The 17,415-nt window shown below is 42.6% G+C and overlaps 1 protein-coding gene and 1 long non-coding RNA gene across 4 annotated transcripts in view; one reads left to right on the top strand and one right to left on the bottom strand.

Moving 5' to 3' along the window:
- Positions 1-17,415, top strand: part of TULP4 (TUB like protein 4) — a 243,174-nt gene that overhangs the window by 192,273 nt on the left and 33,486 nt on the right. For all 3 annotated transcript variants that reach the window (XM_058735765.1, XM_058735767.1, XM_058735768.1), the window contains 2 exons: positions 8,758-8,938; positions 11,550-11,684. In XM_058735765.1, the coding sequence (XP_058591748.1) occupies positions 8,758-8,938; positions 11,550-11,684 (316 nt within the window). The remainder of the gene's footprint in view (positions 1-8,757; positions 8,939-11,549; positions 11,685-17,415) is intronic.
- LOC131515109 (uncharacterized) lies at positions 14,407-17,342 on the bottom strand. The gene is made up of 2 exons (XR_009263441.1): positions 16,267-17,342; positions 14,407-15,242 (listed from the first exon to the last, which is right to left on the bottom strand). It is a non-coding gene; the product is annotated as an uncharacterized LOC131515109 (long non-coding RNA).

The following is a 17,415-nucleotide window of genomic DNA, read 5'->3' on the forward strand; positions in this document are numbered from 1 at the left end:
AGATGTTTAAAAATTACGTTGCTCTTTGTTTTCTCTGGGCACATATCATTGATGAATCACTGTACAGAACACACAGTATAGATAGATTATAAAATATATTAAATAAAAAACCTTTCTTGAAATTTATATTTAACAATATAATTTAAGAATGAAAGATGGGAGGCAGTTATTCATGTAAATGGATTATTAGGTACGTCTTTTAAAGAATATGTTGGGCGGGAGCAGCATGAGCAAGGTGTCTGAATAGCAAGCCCTGGACCCTCCTTTCCTTATTAGCAGATACACCAAATCAATAATACACAGACCAGCTCCCTTTGTGAAAAATCCAGAAACTAGTTGAAAGACTCCTGCACCCCTGGTTAAATGTGAAATCAGCCACATCAAAGCTGGTAGGAAAATTCAAGATACCCTCTTGCCATAATCACTACTCCCAGCAAAGTATAATATGACTGAGAGAAAAACCTCAGCTCTCAGCTTCTTCCTAGGAAGAAAAGGGAAGAACTGAACTATACGTGCAACATTCTGATTTTTTTCTGGGTGCAGCTGAGACACTGGCTTCCGTCTCACCTGCCTCAAAGAGGTAACAGCATGCCGGGGGCCACTGAGATAGTGTTTGAATTAGTATAGCAGTACTCATTACAGCTTCTCCCCCTGGCCCAGTGCAGAGTGAGCAAGAGAGGAAAAAAAGGACAAAACGACTATAATATTGGCATAAAACAATGAACAAGATGGCAATAGTAAGTTCTTTCTTATCAATAATTACTTTAAATGTAAATGAATTAAACTCCCCAGTAAGAAGACATGGAGTAGCTGAATGGGTTAAAAAAGCCAAGGTCCAACCATATGTTGCCTGTAGGAGACTCACTTTAGATTTAGGGTCATATGTATGCTGAAAGTAAAAGGATGGAAAAAGATAACTCCACGCACATGTTAACCAAAAGACAGCAACGGTGACTGTATTTATATCAGACAAAATAGTCTTTGTCAGAAACTGTCACAAGAGACAAAGACATTATATAATGGAAAAAGGGCCAATTCCCTTGGAAGATAGAACAATTATATATGCATGGAACATCAGAGAACCTAAATACATAAAACACTGATGAAGCAAACATTGACAGCACTGAAAGGAGAAATAAGCAGCAATATATATTGTAATGGTAGGAGAGTTCACTGCTCCTCTTTCAGTACCAGACAGTATATCCAGATAGAAAATCCATAAAGAAGCAGTGGACTTTAACAACGCTATAAACCAAGTGGACCTAACAGACATATATAGAACATTTCACTCAACAGAAGCAGAACATACATTCTTCTGAAGCACATGAAGAACTTTCTCCAGAATAGATCATGTGTTGGGTCACAAAATATGTCTTAACAAATTTAAGAAAATTGAAATTAGGTATCTTTTCAATCACAATGGAATGAAACTAGAAGTGAATAGTATAGGTAATATTGGAAAATTCACAAATACGTGAAAATTTAAGAACGTACCCCTGATTAACCAAATGGGTCAGTGAGGAAACTGAAAGGAAAATTAGAAAATACCTTGAAACTAATGAAAATGAAAACACAACCTGCCAAAACTTATGGGATGCAGCAAAAGTAGCACTAAGAGGGACATTTATATCAATAAATACTGACAATGAAGAAAAGAAGAAAGATCTCAAACAATCTAACTTTACAACTCAAGGAACTAGAAAAAGAACAGACTCAGGCCAAGTTAGCAGAAGGAAGGAAATACTAAGGTTTAGAGCAAAAATAAAATGAAATGGAAAATAGAAAAATAAAAAAATGAAACTAAGAGTTGATTTTTTGAAAAGATCAATAAAACTGACAAAAGTTTAGACTAAGTTAAAAAAGAGATGACTCAGGTAAAATTAAATGAAAACAAACAAAACAAAAAAATCAGAAATGAAAGAGGAGGGGCCCCTGGCTGGCTCATTCAGTAGAATGTGTGACTCTTAATCTCTGGGTTGTAAGTTTGAGCCCCACATTGAGTGTAGAGATTACTTAAAAATAAATCTTAAAAAAAAAATGTGAGAGAGGAGATAATACAACTAATGCCACTGAAATAAGGATCATTAGAAATCACTGTGAACAGTTCCATGCCAACAATTTGGATAACCTAAAAGAAATGGGTAAATTCCTAGAAACATACAACTTACCAAGACTGAATCATAAAGAAATAGGAAATCTGAGCAGACCTATAACTAGCAACAAGATTGAATCAGTAATCAGAAACCTCACAGGAAGAAAATGCCAGCACCAGATGGCTTAATTGGTGAATTCTGCCAAACATTCAAAGAATTAACACCATTCTTTCTCTCTCTCTCTCTCCCCCAAACTTGAAGAGCAGGGAATACTTCCAAGCTTATTTTAAGAGGCTAGCATTACCCTAATACCAAAGCTTGACAAAAACACTAGAAGAAAATTACAGACCAATATCCTTGATGAATATAGATGCAAAAATCCTCAACAAAATACTAGTAAACTGAATTAAGCAGCAAATTAAAAGGATAATACACAGTAGGCAAGTGGGATTTATTCCTGGTCGGCAAGGATGTACAAAATATGAAAATCAACTAATGTGATACGCCACATTAACAGAATATAGGATAAGAACCATATGATCCCCTCCATAGATGCAGAAAAAATATTTGATGAAATTCAACACACTTGCATAATAAAAATTTCTAAACTAAGAATAGAAAGAAATTACTTCAACATGGTAAAAGCCATATATGAAGATCTCACAGCTCATATCATGCTTAACAGTGAAAAACTGAAAGTTTTAGCTCTGTGATCAGGACCAAGGCAAGTATGACCACTCTCTCCATTTCTATTCAACATGGTACTGGAAATTTAAGAGCAATTAGGCAAGAAAAAGAAATAAAAGGCATTTGAATAGGAAAGGAAAAAGTAGAAGTATCTTAGGGGTGCCTGGGTGGCTCAGGCGGTTAAGTGTCCAACTTCAGCTCCAATCATGATCTCACATTTTCACCCTACTCCAAAGACCTGATAAAGAGCTGTATTCCTGCAACACTTTTCTCTACCTCATTCAGTGCATATTTAAATATATTTTTAATACTATATTCACATGGTGTAAAATTTTAAACATTCAAAAGGATATATGATGAAAAATCCCATTTCCTCTACCATCCCCAAGCCACCTAGTTCTGTTTCCCCAGAGATAATGCTATTTCCAATGATTTCTGGAAATATTCTAGTTAAATGTGTGTTTTAATTAGGCGTGTACTCAGACCATTTCCCTCCACCCCAGAAACCATGTGTGGGCATCTTAGAAGGGTGAATAAACTTAAAAATGGAGCCTAAAAGATTTGGAGAAGAATGTTCTAACAGTGGGAATTACTTAACATCAAAATTGATGCCTGGGGCAGAAAGTCTTTCCTTCTCTGAAACTCTTTAAACATAGGATAGTGTGTCACCTTTATGAGTTAGTTTGTAAGAGGTGGTTCTGCAGTGAAGCAGTGCAAAGACCAAAATTACGTGTTTAACCCAAAGGTACAAATTTTTTATTGTAGATATTTTAGTGGGGTTTCTTTCCCATATTTATCAGAATAAGTCTTCTTTCTTTTTTTCTTTTTTTTTTTTTTAATGCTTATTTATTTTTGAGAGTACTCATGAGTAGGGGAGGGACAGAGAGAGAGGAGAGAGAGAGAATCCCAAGTAGGCACTGCACTGTCAGCACAGAGCCTGATGCTGGACTCCGTCTCATGAACCGTGAGATCATGACCTGAGTCAAAATCAAGAGTTGGACACTCAACCGACTGAGCAACCCGAGTGCCCTAGAATAAGTCTTAAAATGTCTGTTTTAGAAATTATTGATATAGTCAACTGTGAAATTACATTTCATCTTTAAAAAAAAAAACTCCAGGAAATACTCTGTTAATCAGTTGAGAAATTCTGTCATTTACAACTGTCCGATTTCAGTGACTCTTTAGTTGCAAAATGTTCCAGTCTGTCTTGAAGCATTTGAAAGGTAGTGCTCTGAAACCCCAATAGGGAGGTCTTTCAAAAATAAATTTTGACTTCAGTGGTATTTCTGAAGAGAAGAATCCTTCTAAAGAGCAAAGGGACACGGTCCCTTCATTCCTGTCTCCACAGTGGCACATTTAGACATTTGCCACCAACAGGGTGGAGGTTACTGGTAGGAATGTGTAATCACTTTGTTATCTGCCCCCCTAGTTTTAAATCACAAAAGCAAACAGACAAAAAGGTCAATTCCTTCTGGAACTAGTTCCAATGGCTACTAGTTAAACTCTGCTACAAAAGAGGTGAGCATTTACAGAAGTGTGTATTTTTATAGTTGAAACTTCCTAATATGGTTTTTATTCAAGAATTTAGATGAATACTGGTATCCCAAAATAAAAGTACTGATGACATATCACTGGTTCCAAAACGTAAATCTTGTGAATGATTTTGTATCTTTTTTTCCTACCACCTTTGTTTTGTGGCTTGGTTCATTTTAAATTACTGGTAATAATTGTGTTATATTTTAAAATAATTACATCTAAAAATAGTTTAGAATGGAGTACACGGTTACTAAACACTGCCTGAAGTGAGGGACAGCCATTGAACAGGTGTGGCCTGAGGACCAGCAGCTTTCTCCCAGCTTGTTTGGTTCTTGGTGTACATGTAACAGAGGAAATATTGTCCCTGCCCCGACATGAAGCCTGCAATCCAACAGAGAAAACAGCAGGAAAAATATGAGACAGAAATTTACTTTATCCATTATTGCAAGTATTTTTGAGGCCAGTTTTATGGGAGGATTTGATAGTTTAAAACAGAAAGGAAAGAATTTTTTGCTTCATTTGTAGGAAAATTTGAGTAAAGGCCAAAGCTTTGGGCAGAAATATGTTTATTAATAGTCCCTGAACATTTTTGCTTGTGACCAGCGACATATGAGAACCTGGGGGTGCAGACCTGCCCTCAAGAAGCTCACAGTTTAACGGGAAACAGGTATGCGAAAACAGCGAAGTTGAAAGTGCTGTGGGGGGCATGGTTAGAATGAGATTAATTCTATGTGGTGGGTCCCCAAAGCCTTCACACATGATGTCTGAGCACCTGTTCTATACCAGACACTGTACTAGACATTGGAGATAAAACACAAGCCACAGACTTTGCTGCAGGAGGGCCTGGCTCTGTGTGTGTGTGTGTGTGTGTGTGTGTGTGTGTGTGTGTGTGTGTGTGTGTGTGTAGGTTGGGGAAAGGATGAAGTCATGCATTTCATCTGGGACATGTTGGTTCTGAAGGGCCTTTTGCACATCCAGGTGTAGATGGCAGGTAGTCAGTCTGATGTGGGAGTCTGGAGCTTAGGAGAGAGGCTTGAGCACGAGCCAGCCTTGGACAGGATCTTTGAAGCCATGAGCACAACTGTGATCTCCTAGAGAGGGAAGACCACCCAGGACCAAGCTTAGAAGAAGAGACACAGCTGGGAAGGAGGAGCCAGCATCAACCTATCTAAAGCACCAGAATTAGGGAGTAGAAGCAGAGATTGACGCATGTGCCTGTTTGTGTATTCATTATTATTAGACTTCTCTGGCTTATTCTCTTACAGGCCTTTGCTCACATAAGCTTTGTCTCATTGGAAGTGTTTAGGCATGAAAAGAACTTGAAATAGAAGAGATTTTTTAAAAATCTGATTTCATGTTGTGTCAGTGTTCTCGAGTTATCTGTGACATACTTTTTCCCAAACAGAGTAACTTCCTCCAACACCGCTTGACAACTAGACTGTTCGTGCTGCTTTTTTCCTTCTCTCTGATCTTAATAGTGCGTTATCTTCCCAGGAGAGCTATAGTTGGAATTGATTCATGGCGGGGAATTTGGGGGCTGGCTTTAGTGTAATGTTGAACACTGATGCCTCACTAAGTCACCCGTCCTTTATTCAGAAATTAGATGTCTATTCTATTGTCTGGTAACTGTTCTTCTCTAAAATGGAAAAATGTGAGCATTGCTCAAAAGATCCTTCAATGCAGAGGCATTTCCTCCCTCCCTTCACAAATACTTACTGCCATGTGACATCAACTATGACAGTCCCTGGGGAGATAGTAGTGAGCAGAGCACATATGGGCCATGCCCTGAAAAGCTTACAGTCTAGCATGGGAGTCAGACAGAAGTGAAATATTGCACAGAAAGGTATGAAAATAGTGATGATTGCACCAGTGGAAGACCGGGGTAATGTGAACCCATAAGAGCAGGGGGTGGAAACTTGTTTGGGATTGGTACATATTAATTCTGGGTACTTGTGAAAAGTAACTGCTGCTGGCTGTGGCCTGCCAATGAGCTATCTTTATTAGAAACAGAAGTCATAAATTATATCAAATAACCCCTTCACCCAGCACCAAGGCATGGCTGCTCTTCAAAACATACGTGAGCAAATTAATGTGGGAAGGGGGACAAAAACAGCCTGCTTCCTGGGGACATCACCCATGATATTGGCCTGATAGGTTCCCACACATCTTTTTCCTTGGAAATACATAAATTTACATCTCAGTTAAAGCTACAAGAAGACACATTCCATATTTATCACCATTGAAAACTGCCTACCAAGCGCATTCAGCAGGTGCCTCTTCCAGGGCTTTAGCAGGTCTGACCACCCCCAGTGTCTTGATCCCTGTGCCAGCGCTGCACAAGGGCTTTGCAGACGTGCCAGCAGATACTAGTTTTCTCCATTGCTAGCCAAAAACTCAGCTTCTTCTAAAATGTTTTATTGTATTCCTAGTAGTTTGTGTGTTTTTTATTTAAGCCCAGTGCAGTAATAGATTCCTTATTGCCCCTGGAGAAAACGGTTTGAGCCTTTTTTTAAATTTTCATTCATTAAAATACAGACATGTTTAAAGGAATATTTTTTAATTTTTTTTTTATTTTTTTTAATGTTTATTTTTGAGACAGAGACAGAGCATTAACGGGGGAGGGTCACAGAGGGAGACACAGAATCTGAAACAGGCTCCAGGCTCTGAGCTGTCAGCACAGAGCTCGACGCGGGGCTCAAACCCACGGACCGTGAGATCGTGACCTGAGCCGAAGTTGGACGCTTAACCGACTGAGCCACCCAGACGCCCCAGTGTTTGTTTATTTTGAAGAGAGTGTGAGCCGGGGATGGACAGAGAAAGAGGGAGGCAAAGAATCCAAAGTGGGCTCTGCACAGATAGTAGCAAGCCCAACGTGGGGCTCAAACTCCCAAACCGCAAGATCATGACCTGAGCCGAAGTCGGATGCTCAACTGACTAAGCCACCCAGGCGCTTCTAGAGGAATGTTTGATGGACAGTTGATTTATTCTAAAACAGCTCTGTAAATTCTGTGAGTGTTTTACTACTTAAATGAAATATATCTTCCCCTGCAGTTAATCTATCTTAATAGTCAGGATTTATGTACTAAAAATGCCTTTTGATGGTCACTGACTTTATTTAATGATAAATATTATTAAGTGCTCTCTGTACCCAAAGTTGTTAGGTGCCAGGGAGATAGCTGTGGACAGTCTTTGCCCCCAAGGAGCTTAATGTCAAAATCTTAATAGCAAAAGGAGGCAAGGACCTAACACACCCTAAATAACTTTCCCTCTGTGTAAATCCTAGCCTTTCCAGTAAGAGAGCCTGGTGGCCTGATCACCTAATGGCCTTGTCAACTGACTTGACCTCTCAGGTTGTTTCTGCATCTGTAAGATGGAAAGACTTTGCATGCTTCTCCTGATCAGTTGCTGATGGACACAAGGATCTCATTAAACACAAAAGATACAAAGTTTTAATGCCAACAGATGCAGAAACTACTACCACACAAAACAGAAGAGAACATGGTGTACTCCCCCTGGAGGTCCTGCTTCCCGTGGGGTCGGTCATCCAGCTAGAAGACACAGCTCATGTCAGGGGACTTCCAGCAGCTGTGAGATGGTGCCTCTGTTGCTCGGATGAAGGGGGGCTAACCTCTCCTCTGCCCTGCCTGTGCTTCAGCTCTGCCCATGCACTTGCCTGCACCCCCAGCACATTCCTGTGCCCCAGACCAGGTGAAGTGAGGGTGTCAGGCCCATCTGAGCTCTCTATCAACAGTGCTGGTACTTAACTCCCAGGATTATTTTGACAATACATGAGGTAAAGCTCTTAATATAGTGCTTAGCACAAAGTAAGCACTCAGTGAATGTGTTAATACTGTTAACACATTATAACATTAATTATTAATACAAAAGACTATTCCTCTTAGTCAAATAAAACATTAGACAAACTATTTCAGGAGCATCTTTTCCAAATGTGGTTAGATAACCTGCTTATATAACCAAATATATTTTCTCTTTGGTCAAACATACACCTGAAGTTTTTCTTCTCAATTTGAGAAATTCTTACCAAACCTCCACTGCTGCTTTTTTTCATTCAAGAAAAATAAATATTACCCTCTTCCTAACCCTCCTTCTCCAACCAAAAGAATAAAACATGCAAACAACAAAAACAGTGAGCAAAAAGACAGTGATTTTGCTGGTATTTGTAAATATCCATACTCCATAACAAATGTGTTTATTTTGCCATTAGTCACATTTCAGTACTGGAGGACTAAAATGCTTGCAAGTTAATAGCCAGCTAAGTTTCTGGTACTTAATGCTTTGTGTATCGCCTCAGCTACTTAACCGCTCTGTTTTTTGAGTCCTAAATATATTTTGTACATCTTCACAAGTTAAGGTGATGAGTTTTGCCAGAAACCACAGTCCTTTCTCCTGGTCCGTCAAGGGTTCCCGTCCTTGGTTGCAGGTGCTGTTTGGCACGGCCGATGGGCAGGTGATCGTCATGGACTGCCACGGCAGGATGCTGGCCCACGTGCTCCTGCACGAGTCTGACGGCATCCTCAGCATGTCCTGGAACTGCCCCGCCTTCCTGGTGGAGGACAGCAGCGAGAGCGACACGGACTCAGACGACTACTCCCCGCCCCAAGGTAGGAAGCCGGAGGAGGAGGGTGAAGTCCACCACAGGTGCAGCACCCTGACCCACTGGGAAGAGCTCCGGTGAAGCACAAGGCAGGGCAGCCTGACGTCTGGTCTTGATTCGGCTGTCTTCCCTCTGCCATCCCTTTTCTCAGAATCACCGCACAGGTGGATGAAGCTCCGTTGGCTTAGGTTTCGCTAGACATGAAATGACCCTTTTCATGTCCCTAGGGAGTTGTGGGGCTTAGCTGCTTAGCAAGAATAAAGAGAGCTGGAGATGAGAAATGCTGTGCTATTACTATAACTTAATCCGTGGTGTTCCAAATCCCTAATGTCATTAAAACCTGTAGCTTTAGTTGTGTGCGAAAAGGATTAGTTTTGCCTGTAATGCAGGCCAGTAATGGGGCTGCCGTCCATGCCCCTCTTCTGTCGTTTTGGGGGAAACTTCCTTTTCTCAGTTCAGAAGAACCTGTCTTCCCCTGTAAGTTTCACAGCAACGTCAGTTTAGATTAATTGGCATCTAGTTTTTTAATATTTGGACCTAAGGAAAGGTTTCAGACTCTTGGTGGGGATGATTTCAGACTCCAGCCTCCTTCACTTTTGCAGTGCATTTTATCTCCCACACATGTGACAGACACACCTCCCACATACACACACAAAAAGCCAGAAACCTTTGATGTTGATGCTGGCCATCACCAACAGCAGCATTCGTCATTGGCCTCCTCAGGACCGTGGCACTTCCCTAGTACCCCATTCCTCTTTTTTTTTTTTTTTTAAGGAAAAATACATTGTGAAATAGTAGGAGATCAGACTTGGTCATACTGCTGCAGGACTTCTGTCCTCGCACTGCTCCCCTCTCCGGTGACTGTGGGCACATTCATCCTGTGAGCTGCTGGTCTGGGGAATAGATCTTTAACTGTGTCCCCCATCGGCATCTGCCCCCATTGGTACTTGGAATGCTCTCATTTTGTCCCAGACATGATATAAGACATGATGCTTCCCACAGACATTCACACATTCATTCAGTCGTTTGTTTAAGGAGACGACTATTTTCACATGAAGGAAACTTTAACAATTTTTTTTAACGTTTATTTATTGTTGAGAGACAGAACATGAGCATGGGAGGGGCAGAGAGAGGGGAAGACACAGAATCTGAAGCAGGCTCCAGGCTCTGAGCTGCCAGCAGAGAGCCTGACATGGGACTCGAACTCACAAGCATGAGATCATGACCTGAGCCGAAGTTGGTTGCTTAACCGACTGAGCCACCCAGGCGCCCCACATGAAAGAAACTTTAGATCTGTTGGGGGTAGGGTTTCAGGGTGCATGGGGTTGGGGGAAGGAGAATGTACTTCTGAGACATAAACATACCCTTTCCTAGTAGGGCCCCAACCTGAGTGAAGTGTTGACTATTTCTCCAGCCTCATAGTAATAAAGCCCATGTTATACAAGGTTGGATACTTGTCAGCACACTTTTAAAACAGAACTTTACTAGATTGACTGCAGATTCACTTAGCCCCATGTATTATGGGGAAAAAACAAGATCTAGAGAGCAAGTTATAAAGCAGGTTCAGAATGAGTCCAAGGATAGAATTTAGACCCCGGCTGCTGCTTTAATACATTTCCCTTCTCAGAGCCATGCGGCAATTTGGAGGATGACTGGGATTTGCCTTTCACATAGAGCTGGGTTTTTCTTGGTGGCCTAGGGGATTTGAGCACAGAGGTAGGTACGTACAGCATCTGAAAATGAAGCAGAGGAAAGACCTGAGGATCCTCCACAGGCAGGGCTGAGGTGGGGCGAGTGTGCGGATGTCAGGCCAGCCCACTCCGGATGGCTCCCAGGGATGAACTCGGCATGGGTATGAGGCCTGCAGGGGGCCTTCTGAAAGAGCCCTCATTTATCTTGGCCTGTGGGAGGGACTGACTTTTACTTTTGAAGCAGCATGTGGAAGAATCCAGAACATGACCCATCATAGTTCTTCCTTAGCATCCATGAGTACTCCTTGCACTTACAGAGCGGAATTTTCTTTATACTGGCTGTGCACTGCAGATGTAGCAGAATTGTTTATGAGCCACAGCCAACCTTGGTTTGGAGTCTCTTATGGTAAAAACTTACTCGTTGTGGCTGCTGTGGCTCCCTATTTCCTATAATGTCCAATGAAAGGGCATTAGTGTTGAAAAGCAACTTTTCTCTGTACATTGGACCAAGATTAAGAAATTGTTTTCATCCTTCTTTCCACCATCCTTACATGTTATGTGACGTTAAAATAACAATTTATGTTTACACATCATTAGAAACATGCGTTAACACATGAGTTAATAATCTTCACATGTGTTCTCATCACCATACCCCAGAGCCCAAGGAGCCCCACCTGGTGCCTCCAGGGTCATCTGTCCCCGTCCTGCTTCTCATTCCAGGGTTCCCCGGTGGTGCTCCTCCTGACGGCCCCACATAGTTCCTGAGTGCTATGTACAGTGTTGCCTTACTCAGTGACATCCCAGTCCAGAGTCTGGTCTGCAGTGTCAGGCAGTTGTTAAAGCCCTTTGCCAGACTGCAGCAGTGTGTCCTAGATTTGGGTCATGTGTGCCTTGCCTCCTTTTTACTCAGCACTTTTGTCCCGGCAGATGGTCCAGCAGCGTATCCCATCCCGGTGCAGAACATCAAGCCGCTGCTCACCGTCAGCTTCACCTCGGGGGACATCAGCTTAATGAACAACTATGACGACTTGTCTCCTACTGTCATCTGCTCAGGGCTGAAAGGTACAGAAGGCTGCACGTGACCCCAAGCCCACACATCAGCCCTGTGTGCGTTTGCCTTCCGGTGGGTGTCCCGCACCCAGTACTTATCCATTCCTGCCCGTCCGTGGGCTTAATGGAGTCTGTTAATGAAGGCCACTTCCTTTTGTTCCTCTGCTTATGTGACAAGTTGACGCCTAGGCTTATCTTGAGGAGGGATTCCTGACAGTCTTCGCCTTTCTGTCTTTACCTACTACGACGAGTAACCCTCTCTTGGGTGTATGTGTTTGCCTCTGGCTAACATATGATGTCAGTACAGTATTGGACCTCAGCACCTGCCGTTCCTGGGGCAGCAGACCCGCACGGCAGTTTCACAGAAGCCCCTGTTACTTTGAGGTGTATTAAGACACCGATGGTTGTGCGGTAAAGTTCCCGCAGCTGCAGGACTGAGGCATTGATGTAAACAGCAACCGCCAAATGCTGACTTCCCTGACAGATGTTATGAAATGTGTTCTCTCACAAGAAAATCGCTGTCCATAGGCATCTGGCATGTTCTGAATTTTGCAATTCAAGAATATTGACTCACATTGTGACCCTGATGAGTTCTTTGGAAAAACAGTTCTGTCTCTTCAGGATTAAATGGTACGGTGTAGAAATCCCTGGATTGCCTTTGGTCTCAAAGTTCAAGGGACCTGCTGTAATCCGAATGGAAGACCAGGGGTAAACCAGAACGTGCAGTTCAAGTTACTACTGTCACTCAGAACTTGCCTCAGACCAGAGAGTTGTGTCATGTGCTTCCTGTCTGAATTACTCAGGGATCGCAGGGATGATAATGGAGACTCAAGTCCGTATAACTTAACTGTTGATTGGAGTGCATCATACCTGTCTGCCTGTCCCTAAGCACTTCTTGATTCCATTTTAAAACTATAGAATATTCTTTTTTTTAACTCTTTTTTTTAAAGTTTTATTTATTTTTGAGACAGGGAGAGACAGAGCATGAACAGGGGAGGGTCAGAGAGAGGGAGACACAGAATTTGAAACAGGCTCCAGGCTCTGAGCTGTCAGCACAGAGCCCGACGCGGGGCTGGAACTCACGAACCGTAAGATCACGACCTGAGCTGATGTCGGCCGCTTAACCGACTGAGCCACCCAGGCGCCCCTTAAACTATAGAATATTCTTACAAGTTCTCCTTTTTGTGGGTGTCCCATTTTGCTGTTTCAGATCTATAATTGTGAGGAATTATTTAGCCTAAACTCCTGAGGGACATGAACTATGTAGAAGTCCCTCTTTATACCACAAATAGGCTCCTTTAGAAGCTGAGTAAATAGTTCTGTGTGTGTATGATGATGATGATGAACTTACATTCCTTGGTCTTTTCTGCAGGTTCTTTTCTGAGTGTTCTGACCTTTGTGGAGCTAACATGCAGGGGTGGTCATCATAAATTCTCACATATATTTGGTTGTCCAGGCTCTTCTTTTCTTCTTCAGAAATTCTACTTTTAAACCTTCAACTAAGTTTATTAATTCCTCAGAACCTGCCTCTAGTCCTGGAGCCCTGAACTTTGTTCTCTGACACGTGTCTGATCAGGACTGAAATTAACATCTTACCAGTCAGTTCCCTTGTATTTCTCATATGGCAAATTTTTCTGAATCTTTGTCGTCTTGCTTACCTGTGGAAACTTTTTTTAATTCCTTGAATGTGTTGTTTTGTTTTCTGTCTGTGAAACTAGATTGCACTGGAGCAGCACTTCTGACACATCCCCACCAAGCCTGTGGTGGAAGGTTAGGAACGCATATGAGGTGGCTTGTGAAGGTGACCCTGGGTGGCCTCCCCAAGTGTGAAAGTTTTTGACTTGAGTTTCATCTTAAAAATACAGGCAAATTTAGCATTCTTCCCATTGCCTGACTAGAAATCTAAATCTAATCTAAATCTTTCACACTTTCATGGGGGGACATGCTTTTGCACGGAGTCGTCTTAATTGCAGGAAGTTAGGTAAAATTTAAGTGAGCTGATGTCATCCGATCGGCGCTGGATGTAGGCAGTTTCTCTTTCTGTCTTGGTTTCAGAATATTATGAGGACTCAGTCTTACATGTGCTATCAACGGCAGCAGGTTGTTTTGTTTTGTTTTGTTTTGTTTTTTGTCCACAACTTCATGGGGTAAATACTAGGAAGAGATCGCCAGAATCTGCCAAGGTGGCATGTGGCAACTTGCTCCGTCCATGGTCATCTGTCCTGTGGTGGACAGGTCGGTCACTTGTCATATAGGGTGGACTGAAACGGGTTAGTCTTTCTCTGTTACTGTCTCAAAGAAATATCATCAGAGAGCTTCTCCAGTGAAGAAACATGACTCATGATATTTTCTGCTTTATCACCAACATTGTAATTTATGTTGTTGCCAAAGAACACAGAATGGCAGATAGCTCACGGTCCCTGTGATCACCCTCTTCTCTGCCACCTGTTACACTGTGTTTTGATTGCAGATTCATAGGGTGGTGGGTGATTTTGTTTTGCAGATGTTTGCTGAGGAGATTCTGCCTTAAAGAAGAATCTGCTAAGTGTCCCAACTTAGGGGACTTCTCTTTATCACATAGTGAACCATAAATTAGTACACCTTATTTGGGGTTTTTACCTTTTGTAGTTACTGTACTTTTTATTGAGAATGTAGAGGAAGAAAGACTGTTTTCCCCCTACAGATCTTAGGTTTTCTGACTGGGACCCTATAAATTACACTGACCAAAGACAGGTTGACTAGAGAAAAAGAAACAAGTTTATTAACACATGCATTGCATTTAGCTGTGGAAGCTTTCAGAGATGAGTAACTCAAATGGGTGCGTAGAGCTTGGGCTTATATTGCATATTAACAGCAGAACAGAACGTTTTTGGAAAAGTGACAAGACAAAGGGAAAGGACTTAAAGTTTCTAGGGTAGCAGATTGTGGGAAGGTAAACAGGGAGGACTAATGGAAGATAACGGCCAGTTCCTGAAGTTTGTCATGTAAATTCTTCTGGAGCTGTGTGTGGGCTGATGAGGGTCCAGAGTTGTCTCCAGTGATTAGCTTCTGTCCTTCCTGGTCAGGGGGCAGAGTGGGCAAGTGCCTGCACAAATTTACACCCTGCTTTTGGGCAAATAGGGGAAAAGAGAGAGCTTTTTTGTATCTGCTCTTTCTCAGTTGCCTTCAGCTCAAAATAGTTTTTATATGCCGGTGTGGCGTATTTTGAGGTAGCATATTCTCTTACCCTTCAAGGAAAAAACAATTCAGCGATGCGCTCAGAAACTCTGACCTAGACACTTCATCCGTTGCCATAAAGCAAGCTCTCAAAGGCACTGCTCATTTCACCCACATTTGTCTTAAAATCAAAGAATTTAAACTCCTAGGGTTTGTTTCTTTGTTTTACAGAATTTCCTCTTTTTGTCACTTCATTGCACCACACTGGTAAAAGTCAAGAGCGGGTTTTGAAGGAGAGTGGTTCCAGTCAGTGGTGCTGTCTGCCTCTGCAGTCTGTGCTGATAGAGGTTGGATCCATCATCCCCACTGAATACACGCCGCTGTTGCTCAGTCCTCCATATGTTCACAGAAGCACTGTTATTAAAGGAAAAAAGTACATGTTATTTTACCATCACACACTTTGCTACTTAATTTGTTTCTCCTTTGTGCACATGCTCATTTTCTCTCTCTCAACACAAAATCCACGTGTACACACACAAGTACACATGTATCTAATGACTAATAGATGAATCATTAACGTGGGCATCCAAGAGACAAAGGCCCCCGTGAACCTCACTCAGGCTTCCAACCAGCAGCTCAAGTACACGTGGTGTTTGGTAAGAGCGCTATTCTTTCTCCACGAATACTTGGCTGCCTGTTTTTGACCCAGCACTAACTCCACACAAGGGGCTCTTGTTAATATAAAAGGACCAAATTTTCTCACCGCACACTACAAGTCAAATTTTGACTCTTCTGGCTCTTACCAAGAAAGATCCATAAGATTGTCTAGCTAAAGTAGAATTGTGTGACTCTGCTAATTTTTTGTGTATAAAATGTTTAAGAGACCAAAAATCCACAGACACTTCAAAATCATCAAGAGCAGGGCGCCTCGCTGGCTCAGCCAGTAGAGCATATGACTCTTGATATCAGGGTCATGGGTTCGAGCCCCATGTTCAGCATAGAGATTACTTTTAAAAAATCAAGGAAAATCAGTGCTTTAGGAGGATGGGCCTCTTTTGTGCCTTGGAACTCCCCACATCCTTAGAGACTCTGCTGAGAGCTTCAGGAAAAGTGAAAAGAGGCTTACTGAATAAAGCATTTAGTTCGTTCCTTCTGGCTTATATTTTGACACAAATTTTTAGAGGCTTAGAAACTGTGAAATTATTACTAAAAGATCGGGCGAAGGCATTGGGGATTATTTTCTATTCTAATATAAACTTATAAAAACTTCCTGGGACAGGAAAGTTTCTGTCCTGACCACATCTAGGCTTCTGTTTCCTTCTTTATGGAAGTGAAATCTAGAAAGTGAATAAATATGTGATTTTTCTTTGATTTTGTAGTAATTTATGAGGATTTTAGAGTCCCACCCTGGGGATTCAGCCCCTGTGGAGGTACTCACACAGCCCTGGTTGCCACTGAACAGTCCGTGGTTTTTCTTTCTTACTCCCACTCCTGAATTCCTTGTGACGGGGTTTTCTGGGGTAAGCTGGCTCCCCTGGTGAACGCCTGCCCATCATGTGCATCAGGACTGGCTCAGGCCCTTGATGCTGCTGGTTGTGTCATCGTCGGAACAAGAAGTGGTGTTACTCCTACAGAACTTGTTCTCTTTTAAACAATGACTTGGCTGTGGAGACCACGGCTGTCTCAGTATGACTTGGTGACTGCGGGGATGAGCTCCCTGGGCGTCTGCTTGTGGCTGCGCAGACTCCTGCTCCCCGGGCCCGGGCGCCCGTGTGGGGAGCAGAGCCTCTGGTCGCCGAGCAGTGTCTGAGCGGACTGTGTGTCTGCGCCAGCCCCTACGGGGACAGCAGCCCAGCAGCAGCCCACTTTTCTGAGGGGCAAGTTCAAAGAATCTTACTAAAACAATAGCAAGAAGAACGGTGCGGGTTCGTCACTCACCACCTGACCGAAGCGGGTTAGCAGCAGAACCGCAGGAATTGGGTGCTGTCCTCTTCGTTTATGCAGTTGCAGGGACGCTGTCATCCTAAACAACCGCAGACTCTGCTTGTGTCACCTTTACCTGTCAGCATTAGTGGCTCTTCCTCTTGACTTCCTTGTGTTGCCAAAACTGTCATCCAGAGAAGGTCATTTCAGTTTCATTGTCATGGCCGGCTTCTCACCAGAGCACCTGAGCCCTTTGGATACCCAAGCACAGTGAAATACGTGCACAAATCCTCAAGCCTTCCCCCCTCTCATCTTTTTTGAGATCTTACTCACCAGGATATTTGGATGATGCTTTTAACTTATTTTTCATTTCCTGGTTTGTACTTGTCCTTATTCATATCCTTTTATAAGAAAAAGTGGGGGGGTGGGGGAAGCTCCTTTTATTGATGCTTTCACTGACTCAGATTGTAGAGATTTTTCATTCTGTGTTTGTAGCTGGGTTCACTCAGCCCTCTGCTACCTCTGTCTCTAGTTCTTGTCGGTGGCTCACCTGATGGGCTGGCTCTCGCTTCCCTGGGTCCAGAGAGCCATCTTGTCCTGGGACCACAGTCTGGCCTTCAAAGGAAGTCACAGAGCACTGGTGACCTCAGAATGTGCTGTTACT

The sequence above is a fragment of the Neofelis nebulosa genome, chromosome 6, assembly GCF_028018385.1.
Source record: "Neofelis nebulosa isolate mNeoNeb1 chromosome 6, mNeoNeb1.pri, whole genome shotgun sequence".
NCBI lineage: Eukaryota > Metazoa > Chordata > Mammalia > Carnivora > Felidae > Neofelis > Neofelis nebulosa.